The 14,411-nt window shown below is 40.8% G+C and overlaps 1 protein-coding gene across 7 annotated transcripts in view; it reads left to right on the top strand.

Annotated features, from left to right (window-relative positions):
• slc35f3b (solute carrier family 35 member F3b) overlaps positions 1-14,411 on the top strand; it is an 80,008-nt gene that overhangs the window by 35,084 nt on the left and 30,513 nt on the right. Inside the window, exon 1 of one of the 7 annotated variants that reach the window (XM_088086777.1) lies at positions 1,833-2,099. The exons of the other annotated variants lie outside the window; for them this stretch is intronic. Coding sequence (XP_087942903.1) covers positions 2,024-2,099 — 76 coding nt within the window. The 5' untranslated portion in view covers positions 1,833-2,023. Of the gene's footprint in view, positions 1-1,832; positions 2,100-14,411 lie in introns of those variants that run through there. 7 annotated transcript variants of the gene reach the window in all.

The raw sequence follows: 14,411 nt of genomic DNA, 5'->3' as shown, positions 1-14,411 counted from the left end.
ACTTTGGCAAAGTCAAAGACACAACGTGTAAGGGATGATGTGGGACTGAGAGCTATCAGGACTGTGACCTAGGTCAGTCACTCTATCAGTCAGTCAGCTGGGATTTCAGTCTCAGTCACTTAACAGACCATAGCAGTGACAGAAAACTCTGAACAACTAAGGTACTAATGTGGAGTCTGTTCATAGCAGTGAAATCTGTACGTTTTGTATTTTAATGCTTTAAAGCACAACAAAAGTTGAGGTTGTGTATTTGCCTGTGCAGCTTGTTTGTGTTAAAGTCATTCTGAAATGTTTTTGTAACTCTGCCAACTCAGTTTTTTATTACCATGGCAATCCCTGACCTCATGTTACCATACATAAAATTCTGGGAGAAGAGAGGACTGATACTGGATCAGTATTGGCAGATAGTCTAAGTTAATGTTCTGTAGGACAGAAAAAGCCCCTGTTTTTTATGTCTGACGATTCAACTAAACACAGCCTGATTAGAATAAATAAACTTTCTTATGTCTTTCTCTCCACATTTTATAATACTAATGAAAATTATATGAACATGATATCATGAGATAAATATTCAATAGTAATTGATGTTAAGGTGACATTGCTCATTACTTATTTTTGTATCTATCTTTGTTTCTATCCCTACTGCCCTTCATTTATTTTTAATATATTTTAAATTATTAATCTAATTTTTTATTTGTAACGTCCATATTATCTCTATCCAACACTCACCCAGCTGAGCCAAAAAGAAAGGAAAAAAATAATAAACATGTAAGATGATGCACACCAGAACAGACTAAACATCGAATTATGCAAAGAAACATCAAATTATACAGAGAAACAAAAAAAAGAACACTGTAGGTTGGGACATTTGTATATAGACAGGACCCTCCATTAATCAGAAACTACTTGAAAAATAATAAAAATAAACTGATTTTGTTGGAACACTTATTGGTGTCTGCTAGCAATTTGAAAGGCTTTTTTTTTTAATGTACAAGGAATTATTTTTCCCCAAATTCTATCCATCTACCTGGGTTGGCTGGGACATGTTCTGGTCTAAAAATATATATAATTTTTTTTTAAGAAGGCAGTCTAAATTTGAGCATGTTAGCCTATGACCTTGAAGACGTTTTCATGAAACATCTTGTCTCTAATTCCATATGAGCACATGAATTATTCATCCGTTCCTGTGCGCATTTCATAATGGCAAATCTGAAAGGCGGTTTACGCAACTATTAAATTAAAAAGTCTTAATAATAAAAGCAAAAATCAGAAGCATAAATGCAAAAAAAAAAGGCTTGAAAAGCAAATCAATAGGCTGTTTAACAAAGTGTGGGCTGGGGATCCTTGGTAAGCTTTAATTACGGGGATTCCACGCGCTCCCGAGATAAAAACAAGGATTAGGTCGTTTCATTATAATTGAATTCACTTGAAGCAACTCCAATTAGAGTGTTTATGGGCTAAACAACACCACACCGCCCCCACATTATCTGCACTGGTCCCATCATGTCTGTCACACAGTCCATTTATAGCGCAGAGTTTGTCCGCACGCTGCCAGCTTCAGTCACTTCGTGCGGAGCGTCTCTTGCCCTGGAGGCACCACGGACGGCCACGGGGGGTCTTGGAGGACAGCCGGGCACAGCTGCCTCCGGGACAGGAGTGGTGGTGGGTGGTGGGAGGTGAGCGTGATGCTGTAAGGGTGGTGTTGGGGATGATGGATGTGTGACGTTGGCGAATTGCAGCAATTGCCAAACTGTAGGCTACGTGAGGAGAGACCAGCCAGGACGCACTGGATACAGCAGATTTGAGGAGGGAAGGCAAGTGGAGGAGGAAGGGGGTGGGGGGATACGACAGAGGTAGAAAAAAAATCCTCAAGAGGGAGTTGGATGGATGCGAGGGGACAGAGAGCAGGAGACCGGCTCTAGAAACATCAAGGGTCCCATCAAGTGGTCTGGTGTCTGCACCAATTCAGCTTCAGGGATGTAGTCGAAGCGGTTTCGAGCTCAGCCCATCCGAGCTCATCATCATGAAGAAACACTCCGCAAGGGTTGCCCCGCTGTCCGCCTGCAACAGTCCGGTGCTCACCCTCACCAAAGTGGAAGGTAGGGAGAGTTCATATGCATTCAGACCGCCTGCCATCGCGCAAACTGGTGCTACTGCTGCTGCTGCTGCTGCTGTGTGTGTGTGTGTGTATGTGTGTGTGTGTGTGTGTGTACGTGCGCGTCTCATAGGCAGCCTGTTGTGGTTTTTCCACAGAATACTCTAAATTTAGAAACACCCCTCAGTTAATCTGATAGACAGAGAATTTCTGCTGAAATATTTCTCACTCAAGACATTGATCAACTTTAGAAAATCTTCCTGCGAGCAAGAAAACAACACGGGGATCAGCCAAGCGCGCAACTTACCGTTGAATCTATGATGCAACATTTATGCAAACATTTTGACATCGGACAGCATCATAATCACATTTTTGCAGTAAATCTCCAAATGCACTTGGAATTTAATCGCATTATGATTTTCTTTCATCGTGTGATGTTGCTTAAATCCACCCAAATAAAGCCCTAAATAGAGCTGCATTGTCCGGATTTATGTTATTGACGCATTGATTTTTTTCTTTTTTATTGTGGTGGATAAGCGCGACTCGTGTTGGCCTGATGAAAGCTGAGCTAAATTTACTGGTCCATAGGGAGGATCTCAAGTTGTTATTGCAGCAGGGATTCCCCCTCACACTCTCCACCCATCACTGGCTGCAAAGAGTCACAGCTAAAATACCACAGCATCATGTCAGAGCAGCTGGGACATGAACCCAGAAGTAAACATGTTAATGGACCCTGTAAACTGGTCTCCAGTCTGCCTCTGGTGGCCTCATGATGGGTCAATCAGTGGGTCTCCCTGCCTCCTCTGAGAGTCCCTTTGATCTGCAGGAGTGCAATTAGGACATTTCCTGCTGATATCATGAAGGGACAAGTCCTCTCTGACTCCTTGTTTTGTGTGTGTGTATGTTGCTGCATCACTTGTCCTGACATCTTAAACAAGTGCTCTCCCCGACTGTTCTCCTCAGCCCCATGCCTGAGCAAAGGAGCAGTCTTATGCTTTCTTTAATCCGCCCCTCAGCACAGAGGACTCCTGAATGTCTCAGTGTTTGGCATAAGCGCAGAGTAAATGCTGAATTGGCTGCTGATTTCACAGCATTTTAGCACCTCGCATCTAAAGTAATCCCACATTTTCATCTCTCAGGCAACCTAAAGAAAAATAGGGATTCAGTTGATAAATGATTCACGTATACAAATTTAGCTCTAGGAATAAAGTTTTATTCATGTTGTGTACTAAAAGCATACATACATTTATAATGGTAAATTAAAGTAGTCTGAAGAGGTTGTGGTGACTTACAGGTGACATTACTGTTTGATCATCTTCATGTTATGCCTTTGGTAATTTCTGCAGTGCAGTGAGGCAGTGCTTCAGTGATGGCAACCAGTCAACTTGTGACATCGCAGAAAGTTGCCACAATGTTAGTGCAGCCTCTAAAAAGCGGTGTTGTCGAGTTATATTAGCACAAAAGTTAATTATGAAGACAATAACATGAATGTGTGTGGAACTTTTTACCTTACTACCCTACTTTGTGCTCCGTTGCTGCAGTTTTGGGAGCAAAAACTTGCTGACTCAGGTTTGTCAGTGAAGCTTATTGTTTTTGAGTTCATAACAGTGTGAGTATTTATGTGGAACTGTATTCTGATACTTGATTATTCATAATTTATAAGTAGACCAGCTGCTAGAATATAAATAAGGAATTTTCATGCAGTTTTATATAGGCAGTGCAGAAATTAAATTAAGCAGATGCTGTTTAAACTGTGTTGCATATATTCACTCACTGCAAGGCACTCTGGATAACCCCAGAATAATCACTGCTGCTGGGTTACCAATGATTTTAAGCTTATTAGTGCGAATGTCAGCTCAAAATATTTTATATTCCAGAGATGGCGGGCTGTTATTTGACAAGCTTCTATATACAGCATTAACAAAAGCTATGCTGCGGATAGAGAGAAAGGATTGTAAATGTGTGTGCTGGGGTTGATACAGTAAATTGTCGAAGGGAGTCAAAGCTGGAGAGTTTATGATGTGAATGTTCGGCTCCCCCATTTCAGCAGCTGCTTTGAAGGAGGAGTGAATCACAGGGGGCCACAGCGGATCAACACACAGCTTTTCAGACACTCCGCTGTTTATGTAACCCCAGCTCCAAAACCTCTGTTCTCCTCGCTAACAACCTGCACCCTGACTGTCAAAAGAGTTATTTTTTTCAGTGTGGATCTTAAGTAGTCTTTTCTTCTTTTTTTTGTATGTCCAGTAGTTAACTTCCACAGTGCCACAGAGTATTGGTGTGGCGATGCACAGCCTTTAAACAAGTACAACACTAAGAGGTTAGTCGGCTTTACAAAACCAAAATCAGAAGTCTGTTGTTTTCAGATTTGAATATGATGTTTTTCTACATTTGTTCCTAAAATCTCTTCAGGAAGTATCATGCAGTCATGTTTTGTGCTTTGGGGGAATGATGGAACCGCTACCAATCAATTTTGATATCAGACTTAGTGGTGCAAACTTGAGGCTAGTAACACAACAATCTATCATCAGGCAGCACATACCAGAATCATCCTCTTTTAATTATTTATTTGCAACCAAAGTCCATTTCTGGCACTACTGTTGTCTCTTACAGCCACATGTGTTATTCACTGCCTTAATCTGCTATATTAACCTCTTCCTATATGTGTTCTCCTAACATGTCCGCCCAAGCAATGCATGATAATTATTGATTGCTCTTCAGATGTGTTCCTAACGATGATGCCTTTGGGGAATGCCTGTGTTGTGTCGTTAGAAGCACGGTTAAGAAGTTCATGAAAATTCCTTTAATCTCTGTAATTTCATTATATGTCTGGAAACAGAACAGGCGTCTTTGAAAAGTGATTCAGCGTACATACATCCCAGAGGAAGACGGTCATATTTCACCAGCTGCTATTATGGGCACGCTGAATCTTTCTCCAGGGCTCCATGCACCTTGACCACAGACTCCTGTCTATCAGTCTATTGATAGCAAATTCTAACTGTTTGCACACAGAAGTAGAGGTTTAAACGTACAGTTCATAGACTCTTTTAACATAGTTTTGTATCTTCAGTGTTTTGCTGTGAGATAGATGATAATTTTACTGTTTGCAGTCCAGCGGTTTGCTTTTTTCTCTTTGCTTCAAGATTTTACAAATGTTTTGATAAATGTAGCAAAGACAAGTATTAGACTAATTGCTTTGTGTGGATGTTGCGTGAAGTGATGGCTATAAAGTCAGTCGATTTGGCCTGTCTGCTCTTTGTGCACCGTGCATGAGTCATCGTCACCTTAATAAAATATGTGCATTTAGCAACAGCGTAGCAGCGTTTACCACTGAGCATGTGAGGCAAGTTTAATCATGAATGATTTAGACAATTAATGGTGATGGACCAACCCAATCACCAGAATAAATGCTGGCATTCTTCTTCTTTTCTGCGAATCATGGATAATTTAACATTTGAATGTCATTATTTGGCTTTTGTTGGTACAGTCTCCACTAGAAAAGCTGCCGATGTCTAACAACTGCCTTTGGTGCCACAATCCACGCTAAAAATGCTGTCAATATCCAGCTTAAATTCAACCTATATTGGTGGTACAATCGCACCTGGAACTGCAACCAATATCTCGCAATCGCTGCCAGAAATGCCGCCCATGTCTCACAAAAAACAACTACTTTTGGTACCACAGTAGCCAATGAAATACTGTTGATGTCTTCCACAATGCCAACATTTTCTTTTGGCAACTGGGCTGCAAAAATGTAAAAACCTGAATCATATTTAATGTTAAATACAAAAAAAATAACATGGAATGTTCCCTTCAGGCCCACTCATGAAGGACACAAATAGAATCTTACATCTCATAGTCATTTGCATGTGTCTTATTTGTATGTAAATGTGTATTCGGGCAAACATATAAGGTCAAACATACATGCATGCATGTTTAGCCTACATCAGATCATCAGCTTTGAAGTTGATTTTTGAGTTTTCCTTTCCCTACTCCACTAATATGTGACATCTCACTTTGATCCTCTGAATGTAATAGGAGTTGACTTTAAAGGTAGTCAGAGGAGTAATGCATTTAAATTCATTTTAAAAGCAAGTGAAACAGGCCTCTCTCGTTTGATAAGTGTGCACTGAATACACAATGACAGGGCTTTTATTTTATTACGAGGCCAAGCTTTTGCTCCGGTTTATGTAATGCAGAGTGTGTGTGCAGAGAGAGCCATCAGTTTTACTGTAATGAATGAGATTTCACTGAATAGATGGATTGATGTTAAGTGCTAAATTGATTCCCTGTATAAGTTCATTTGAGGTTTTGCTGCCACGACTTCCTTCCTGCATATCTAAGAAAATGCTTTCTGTAACAGTGTCGTAGTATTTCATCTCCAAGCAAAATCCTCCGGAAAATGTGTAAAGAGGAAGCTCTAAGCTCTAATCCTAAATTGAGGGAGTTGATCCGAAAGCTTTCTTCAGGGTGCAGGACGGCTGCCTATCCTCTATAAATGTTTAATGCAGCCAGTAGACCAGATGGTACAGTTGTAGCTTACCTAAAAGGCTAATTATTACAAAGCTGAAATAACAAAATATTTCCACCATCCCTACAGCAGCTGTAGTAATTGTGACCAGCTCGGGAATAGTGTCAGCAAAAATGCGTGCTGTGTGCTATGTTGCATTTCATCTGTAAAAATGACTTAGCTGGCACTTCACTATGTTTAAATCTTGTTTGAAAAACTTCCCTTTGGTGCGGTTAAATAACTAATCTTTCATGGAGGTGGAAATGAATATGAAAAAAGTGAAGTCCAGTGTAAGGCGTTACTGCAATTACATAACAATTGTCTGTAAAGTGGTAATGTGACATGCTACTTTTCTAATTTCAGTTATCCCATTACATTTACTAATAACATTGTTACATTCGTTACATGCTTCTTCAGCTATCTGTATGATAAGCAGATAGAAAGAAAAATCAAATGTGCCGGCAACAGTGACGGCATTCAGTGTCCCTGTGGAGCAGCTCGTCAGCCTGCTGGGCAATCTGTGCTGACTCTGTGGAGGACCCTTAGACTGTATATACAGTCTATGGAAGGAGCAACAAACAATTTGCTAATTTCCTCCTCATGAGGTATAACCGCTGCTTGAGTTATAAACATGTCAAATAAACGGGACTAGTCTGCTGTGGAGCTAATATTAGTTAGCTGCTTAAATCACGTGTATAAATATAAATGTTTAAACCTTTCTCAAACTGGACATGCTACACATCATTAGCTCAGTTTGACTCTTCACATCTCAGTTGTTTACTATATATACTGAAACATGAGCACCTGTATTGTTATAGTATAATTCATTTAAAATGATACCGGCACAGTCAACAGTGACGCGTCATAATGTATGAACCTCAATTATATATTCCTTAAGTCCGTCAGGGGTCCACCTATCAAAAGAATTTAAACATTTTCTTCAGAAAACCAATCCAGGTTGTGAATATGGATAAATATGGTTGTGGTATGTGCCCAAGTGCCGTAAAATGACCGTTGTAACTTTCTCTCTCGCTCTCTGTCTTTTCTCTAAAGAAGTAATATTTCTACTGGTTTAAGTAAACTATTTGAAAGTGGCCTGTATTCTATTTTGCCTAATATAGTTTCATTTTAAAGCAGTTGTAGCCTGCTGCCAGTGCTGCGTTTTTTCTCCTCATCCATTTTGTTCTGATATGTGGGCATATGTAAGGTTTAAAGACATTATATTATGATGTTACAATTCCATAACAAAGTGTCTAAGCCAGTTTTGCAGAGTAGCGCAAAAGTAATATAACGAGTAGTGTAGCAAGTTGTTTTCTACAGGCAGTAATTAAGTAAAACTCATTACTCCTCTTAAAAGTAACGAGTAATGTGTAATACAATACTTTTTTGAATAACGACCCCAACACTGGGTTTATGTAAGTCTGATTCTGATTTATCAGCGGCTTTGGGGTGCTAGGAGGGAGTAAAACCGCTGTTTGGGCAGACAGGGTGTACACCTGCGGTGGTTGCCTATCCATTACATCAACAGGGACGCTGTGGCCAATCTTTTAAATATTGATTTGTCACGGAAAGTGCTGGGACTTTTGCCAGTCTGTTAACTGCAGGTCCATCACACTACAGTCACTATTGTCAGGACTGCAAAAGAGAGGGAGGGGTGCTTCAGGATTGGGCAGTGTACCTGCTGCCAAATATGAGTAATTGCTATTGCTTGTCTGTAACACACATTGCACAGACACACACAAACAAACTCTGGCCTGCATGCACCAGTGTTTTGTTGTGTCAGTAACCAATGAGGCATCAGAGGGCCGCAGCACTGACCTGTGTCGTGAGCATCTGTTGAACCAGCTGGGCAGGTCGGGGCGCTGACAAACAGCAAGTTTGCAACTCGTGGCGAAGAAGTCGTGCCATTGTCCTTTGAGGTTGAAGGAGAAACCGGTGGGGAATTAAGGAGAGCAGGATCAGTAACAGTTGTCCCGCCCTTGTCTGCCCTCCTGGGCCTTCATCCCCCTCAGCCCATGTGGTCCCACCTATCAGCTGGTTGATGCAGCAGGGTGTGTTTGACGCCTGACTCTCTGTTGCGTTATTGAGCGAGACAGGCTTGTCAGATGAGCCTGCTCTGGTGTGTCGAAAGGCCTCTGACTGTCAGCTTGGCCTGACCAAGCTGTCACAGCCAAGTATCACAGACTCCCACTGTCTGTCAGACTCAGAGATTACAAAGACAGTGACTGCTGCCTGTCTATCTTCTGCCGGTCTGTCTGATCTGCCATGAAAACTACCATCCAAGTGTAATGTGACATTTGTAGTTTATAGTTCAGACAAATTCAAAGAAATGGTCTTACTTTTTAAACAAATACACACTGTAAGGCACAAACTTTGACTTACATGTCAGAAATGACAAATGGCATTAGTCAGCATGATATTGAAGGATTTATTTTTATTAAGAGTGCTGATGCAGTGATTGATGTTGTGTGACAGCTGAAGATCAACAAGCATTTCTATCTTACATTTGGGCAAAGAAGCGCTTTAATTATATAATTTTATTACAACCAAATGTAAACTTATGTTATGATATAATATTTGATTATGAACATGATGACAGAATGAGTAAGTTGCACCACTCAATTTTATATTCATCTCCAAGCAGAAACCCGAGAGACAGTAAGACAAGAAGAAGAGTTCCTCTGAAGTGTGTATCGGTGATTGATCTGTTTACCCTCTTGAATCACTGAGGCAGAGCGCTGCAGCGCACTCTCACTCCCACGGAGGTGTCGGCAAACAGCCAAACAGACAAACCTCTCTTACCTCATTGTCTCCAACTTGAGGTCCCAGTGAAGCACTCCCAACAGTTGAACGGCCACCTTGGCAAACCAACAGAAAGCCTATAGATGCTATCGTCACTGCTGCCTGCTAGGATGCCTGTTCTTGCTCTGGGAGAAACAGGGTGGCAGAGAGAGAGCGGTGGATGGCGTGGGCGGTGGCCTATTCAGGGAGCTACAGAGGGACATTGCCGGGCTTTCTCGGCCTGTCATGGCCAGCGCTATGAAGTGTGAGAGCAGGCAGTCAGGCAGGGCTCTGCTGGCACGTTTGGGATTTGCAGCTATCAGCAGGAGAGATCTGCACTGCAGAGTCTGCAGGGGGAGGGAGGAGAGTGAGAGTGGGAATGAGGCTGGTTGGGAAGCAGGGAAGCATGGACCATGATGGAGAGGAAAAACTGGAAAACTGGTTGGTTAATGGGCAGATAAATCTCAACACCAATCCGAGTGCTTCGACCCTACTGGAAGTAGGACATGTATTCAATACTCTCCCTATGAGATGCTCAGTCTCCTAAAACACTAAAGGCAGACAAATGAGCATATAAGAATAAGATTGATTTACTTTGCCTCCCTCTTTTAGTGTTAAAAAGACTTATTCGCCAACAGTTTTCTCAATGGTGGAGAGATGTCGTACAGAGCAAATGGAATTTTCTCCTTTATACAGGTGAAAAGTTTGCTGTGATTAACACCCATCATGGCAGAAATATGTCAGTATTATAAATACCTTAAGTATTGTAATCAGAATTTACTTTTAAAGGAGGAGTGTGTAAGATTTAGGGGAATTTAGAGAGATTTAGTGGCATATTGCAACCAACTGAATCTTCTTCTGGTTAGAATTCCCTCTGTGTTCGTTGTTCAGGAGGTTTTTAGTGGCAAATTATCAGCAGAGGTCTCCTTCTCGCCAAAAATTGATCTAGGTGATTTGAATCAGTAAAAACATTGAATAAAGGAGTTTGTGTTAAACAAAAAAAGTGTTTTTACAGTTTTGCTCAGCATGTAGGGGCTGCTGACTATGATGGCTGACATGAAAATGTGAATAGCCCTATCTAGAGCAAATGTTTGGTTTGTCCTTTTTGGGCTACTGTATAAACCTGGCAATGTCCTTACTATGTAGATATAAACGGCTCATTCTGAGGTAGCTAAAACACAACCAATCTTATTTCAGGTGATTATACACACATTTATCATACTATATTCAATTTCTGCCAATACATCCCCCTTAATCACACACTGGACCTTTTGCACTTTATCTTTGTACTTATTGGATTCCATGATGTTAGTTGGCCTTAACTGGGCTGAGTGGTTGGGATGAACGCATTTGAGGAGGAGAGGCCATATACAGCTGTCAAAGTGGATCCAAAGCTGGTCGTACAACGATGCCAAACATTTTCTTCCTGTCTCCAGTGATTTCACAGATGCCTGTTAGGTTCAGTTAAGCACATTTGGACATAAAACGGTTTGAATGAGTGGAGATATTTTCATCTAGTGTTAAATTAAGCATCTCTGCTAATCTGCAGCGCCACCATCTAAATCTGGTTTAGTATGAAAAAGGCTAAGATTAATTAGAAAGTATTTTTTTTAAATACTCCCTTACAATGATTGCATTGCAGGCTTTTTTACTGCAGTCGTGTCTGACCTTGACAATTGACATTTGATTATAAGATGATAAGATTAAGAGCTTTCAGTTAATCATTTAGCAGTTACAGACGGAGACTCTCTCTGCGTGTTTCAGTCATGGTAATAATGGCTTCAAATGTCATTAGCGGAGGAGCCTTTCTATCTCATTGAGCCACTCTACTGACCCAGCTCCCTCACACTGATGAGTTCAGCGCTGCTCTGTATTGTTCATCAACGGCAGTCAAGGTTGATACAGTATCATTAGTCACCGTCAGGCTGAAGACAGATGTGCACTACCTTTAAATCATTGAGTCTCTGTGTCAGTGGGTTACAAATGAATATACATTGATGCCTCAGCATTTAATCACACAAGCTTTAATTATTAATTTATACAATGGGTCTTGATTTAATAAAGGACAGAATGTAATTATATTCTGAGTATTATGCTAACAGATTCATTGAAGACGATTGTCACTACGCTTGATGTTTTCATGACACTTCAGTAAGATGTTCACATGTGCCAGAGCTGGAAATGCTTAGCTGGGCCCAACCGCCTCTCTGGGGGCTGATTGGCTTGGCCCATCACTGCATTTGGAAGATTAAACTGTGCTGCAGTATGGAGCAGTGGCCAGGGCCACGGGATGTGGGACGGCGGCCCAGGAAGGACACAAATTGGGCAGCGTATACAAGAGATGACCTTCAGAACAAGACAGAGGCTCAGAGCTCAGAATAGAGAAACCTAATTCTCACCCTTGTGCCCAAGACTTTGACAGACATCCATGTGCACCTGACTCTTTTTTTCTTTGCTGATTCATCATTTCATTGCGAGAACAGACAATGATCTTGAATCATCTTTCATTGCTGCCAAATTTGCCTCAGGAATGTCAAAGCTTTCAACTGCTCATTTTGTCAGAAGCAGGAAGTATTGTTCAGGATGCCCAAATAATGCAACATAATTTCATCTTAATTGCATCACATTTTCACAGCAGATAAACAGAAATAAGAATCTCTCGTGCATTCAGCAGAGAGCCATGGGGAAGCCACAGCATTAGCATGAGAGGCGATATTCATCGGGGAAGTTAATCTGCGATATGATGAGGCCACCTGGCAAGGTCAGAGGCAGCTTTCCAGGAGGAATGACTCGTCTCAGTGGGCATGACGGATGCCCTCGTATACAGCTCCTTTGTAAAATACGTAGCGAGCCACTTATATTAGCTGATAGGTGTCCCTTTAACTCCACAGATCACATTTTCATAAAGAAATATACTGTCATCAGTGCTAGTTATATGGTAATAAACTGACACAGGAAAACTGAAATGATATGAGGGTGTTCAGTGTCCTGTTGATCCTGGATAATAATTTTTGCAGTGTAAGCCCAACTTATTAGATTTATGCTTGTCTCGCTGAGGCCTTTTGAAGTGCGTTCTGTATTCCAGTCAGCACTGTACAGTGCAGATGAATTGGCAAAAGGCTCCCTGCAGCACATCATTACCTCTGGAAGCACCATTAGGGAGATCCCTCAGTTTTAACTTGTTGGAAGGGAGGGAGCTCCAGAAGATGCATGGTGCATATTACGCAGCCATTATGAAACAGACCTGATAAGGGGTTGTTGTTGTTTTCTTTTCATCTAGCTGCTCTGATTGCAAAGTTTTGGTCTTGCAGTGTCATTCTCTGGTGACGCTATAGCTTCTGTTTGGCTCAAAGATGGCCTAAAAGGATTTATAATGGCTTCACTTTTTCTAGTGTTCTTTGTCACTGTTTCAGTCGAGGTATGTTAAAGGTTCCATATTGTAAAAAATCTGATTTCCGTATGATTTTTTTAAATTTTAAAGCAGGTATAGGGGATGTATAAATACTGTGAAAGTATGAAAATGCTCAATCTACAAAGAGATGCACACAGCCCCAGACACTGTGCCTTTAAATGAACCATCAGTATTTGTGTGAAGTTATGATGTCACAAATTTAATTTCACAGATGTAATGGCGGTGCAAAGACGCCAAGAACACAGATGTGAAAGACCTGAAAAAACTGACCAATCAGAGCAGACTGGGCGTTTTCAGGTGGGGTCTTAAAGAGATAGGCACTAAAGCAGACCATTTCAGACAAAGGTGAATATAAAGGCATTTTCAGACGGACAGTGTGTATTTTTAACATTAAAGCATGAAAACATGTTCTAATAGAACCCCAAAATACAAGTATGAACCTGAAAATTAGTTTAATATAGGATCTTTAATGTATTGCCAATACACAATGTCACTGAGAGATAAAAGGAGGCTGAGAGAATGAAGATCTGCTGTATGAATAATAGATCCATTGCTGTTTTGAGTTTGAGCCTCTTAGCTGTAATATTTCCACACATGGCCAAAACCAAATTGTTTAAAGGAGACATCTAATGAGTTTCCATACGTAATTTCACTGACACAAGGTAACTAAATGACCTTGGCAAGTGAATCAGCTGTGAAGCACAAAGTGGGTGTGAGTGGGACAGAAAACAGCACATCAACACTTTGCTTCAATGCACACATTATTGAAGAAGTATGGAGGCTATCTTGTTTTGATGAGAGCAACAGCAAAGTTAAGCAATGCTGTGTGTGTCTTTGTGTGTCTTGTCGCTCTGGCAAACACACAAACATGCGCACACACATGTCATTGTAACTCACGAGGTGGAGACAAAGGTTGCTCTGGATTGGATATCAGATCTGCCCTCTTTTGTCCTTTGTTTGGCTGCAGCCTGTCACACTTGATCACCACATTTTTAACTCAGATGTCTGATTGATTACCTTCAAGTTCAATTAAACTGCAAAAGACGCTATTTTTAGTCAGAAAAGACAACAAGACATGAGTGACCTGAAGTCATTCACACAGAGAAAAGAGTGAGCTTGTAGTTCAGATTTATTTCAAAAGGTAATTAAATTAGTGATAAATGTAGACGTTTAATAGCAAACTTCATTTTCCAATTTAAATTAAAGAATTAGAAAGTCCAGTAGACCAGTAAACAGAAGAATTTAGGTGAATATTTTGTCAGAAATGGAGTATAATATAATTAGTATAGTTTCTTTGGTGTATAATCACCTAAAAATAATATTTTTTTGTGTTTTTGTTACCTCAGAATGAGCTGTGTACAGTATATCTGCATAGGGAGCAGGTCTTCATCCACAGAGATAGCCTTGTTGCACCACCATGTTTTTTTTTTTTAAAAAAAACTTGAGACTGCTTTATTCAGTGTTTAACTGGTTTAAATCACCTGGTCTGGTTTGTTTTGGAGAGTAGGAGACCTCTGCAGACAATTGGTCTCCCTGTAAAAACCTTAACATCAAAAAAGGTGAGCACACATTAGCAGGTGGTGGGCTAGTAGCCCACCTCTGACAAGCCATAC

Source organism: Plectropomus leopardus, chromosome 13, assembly GCF_026936395.1.
Source record: "Plectropomus leopardus strain MGB_pleo_1.0 chromosome 13, ASM2693639v1, whole genome shotgun sequence".
Classification (NCBI taxonomy): domain Eukaryota; kingdom Metazoa; phylum Chordata; class Actinopteri; order Perciformes; family Serranidae; genus Plectropomus; species Plectropomus leopardus.
Note: the sequence above shows the minus strand (reverse complement) of the source record. Positions and strands in the feature narration are given on the sequence as shown.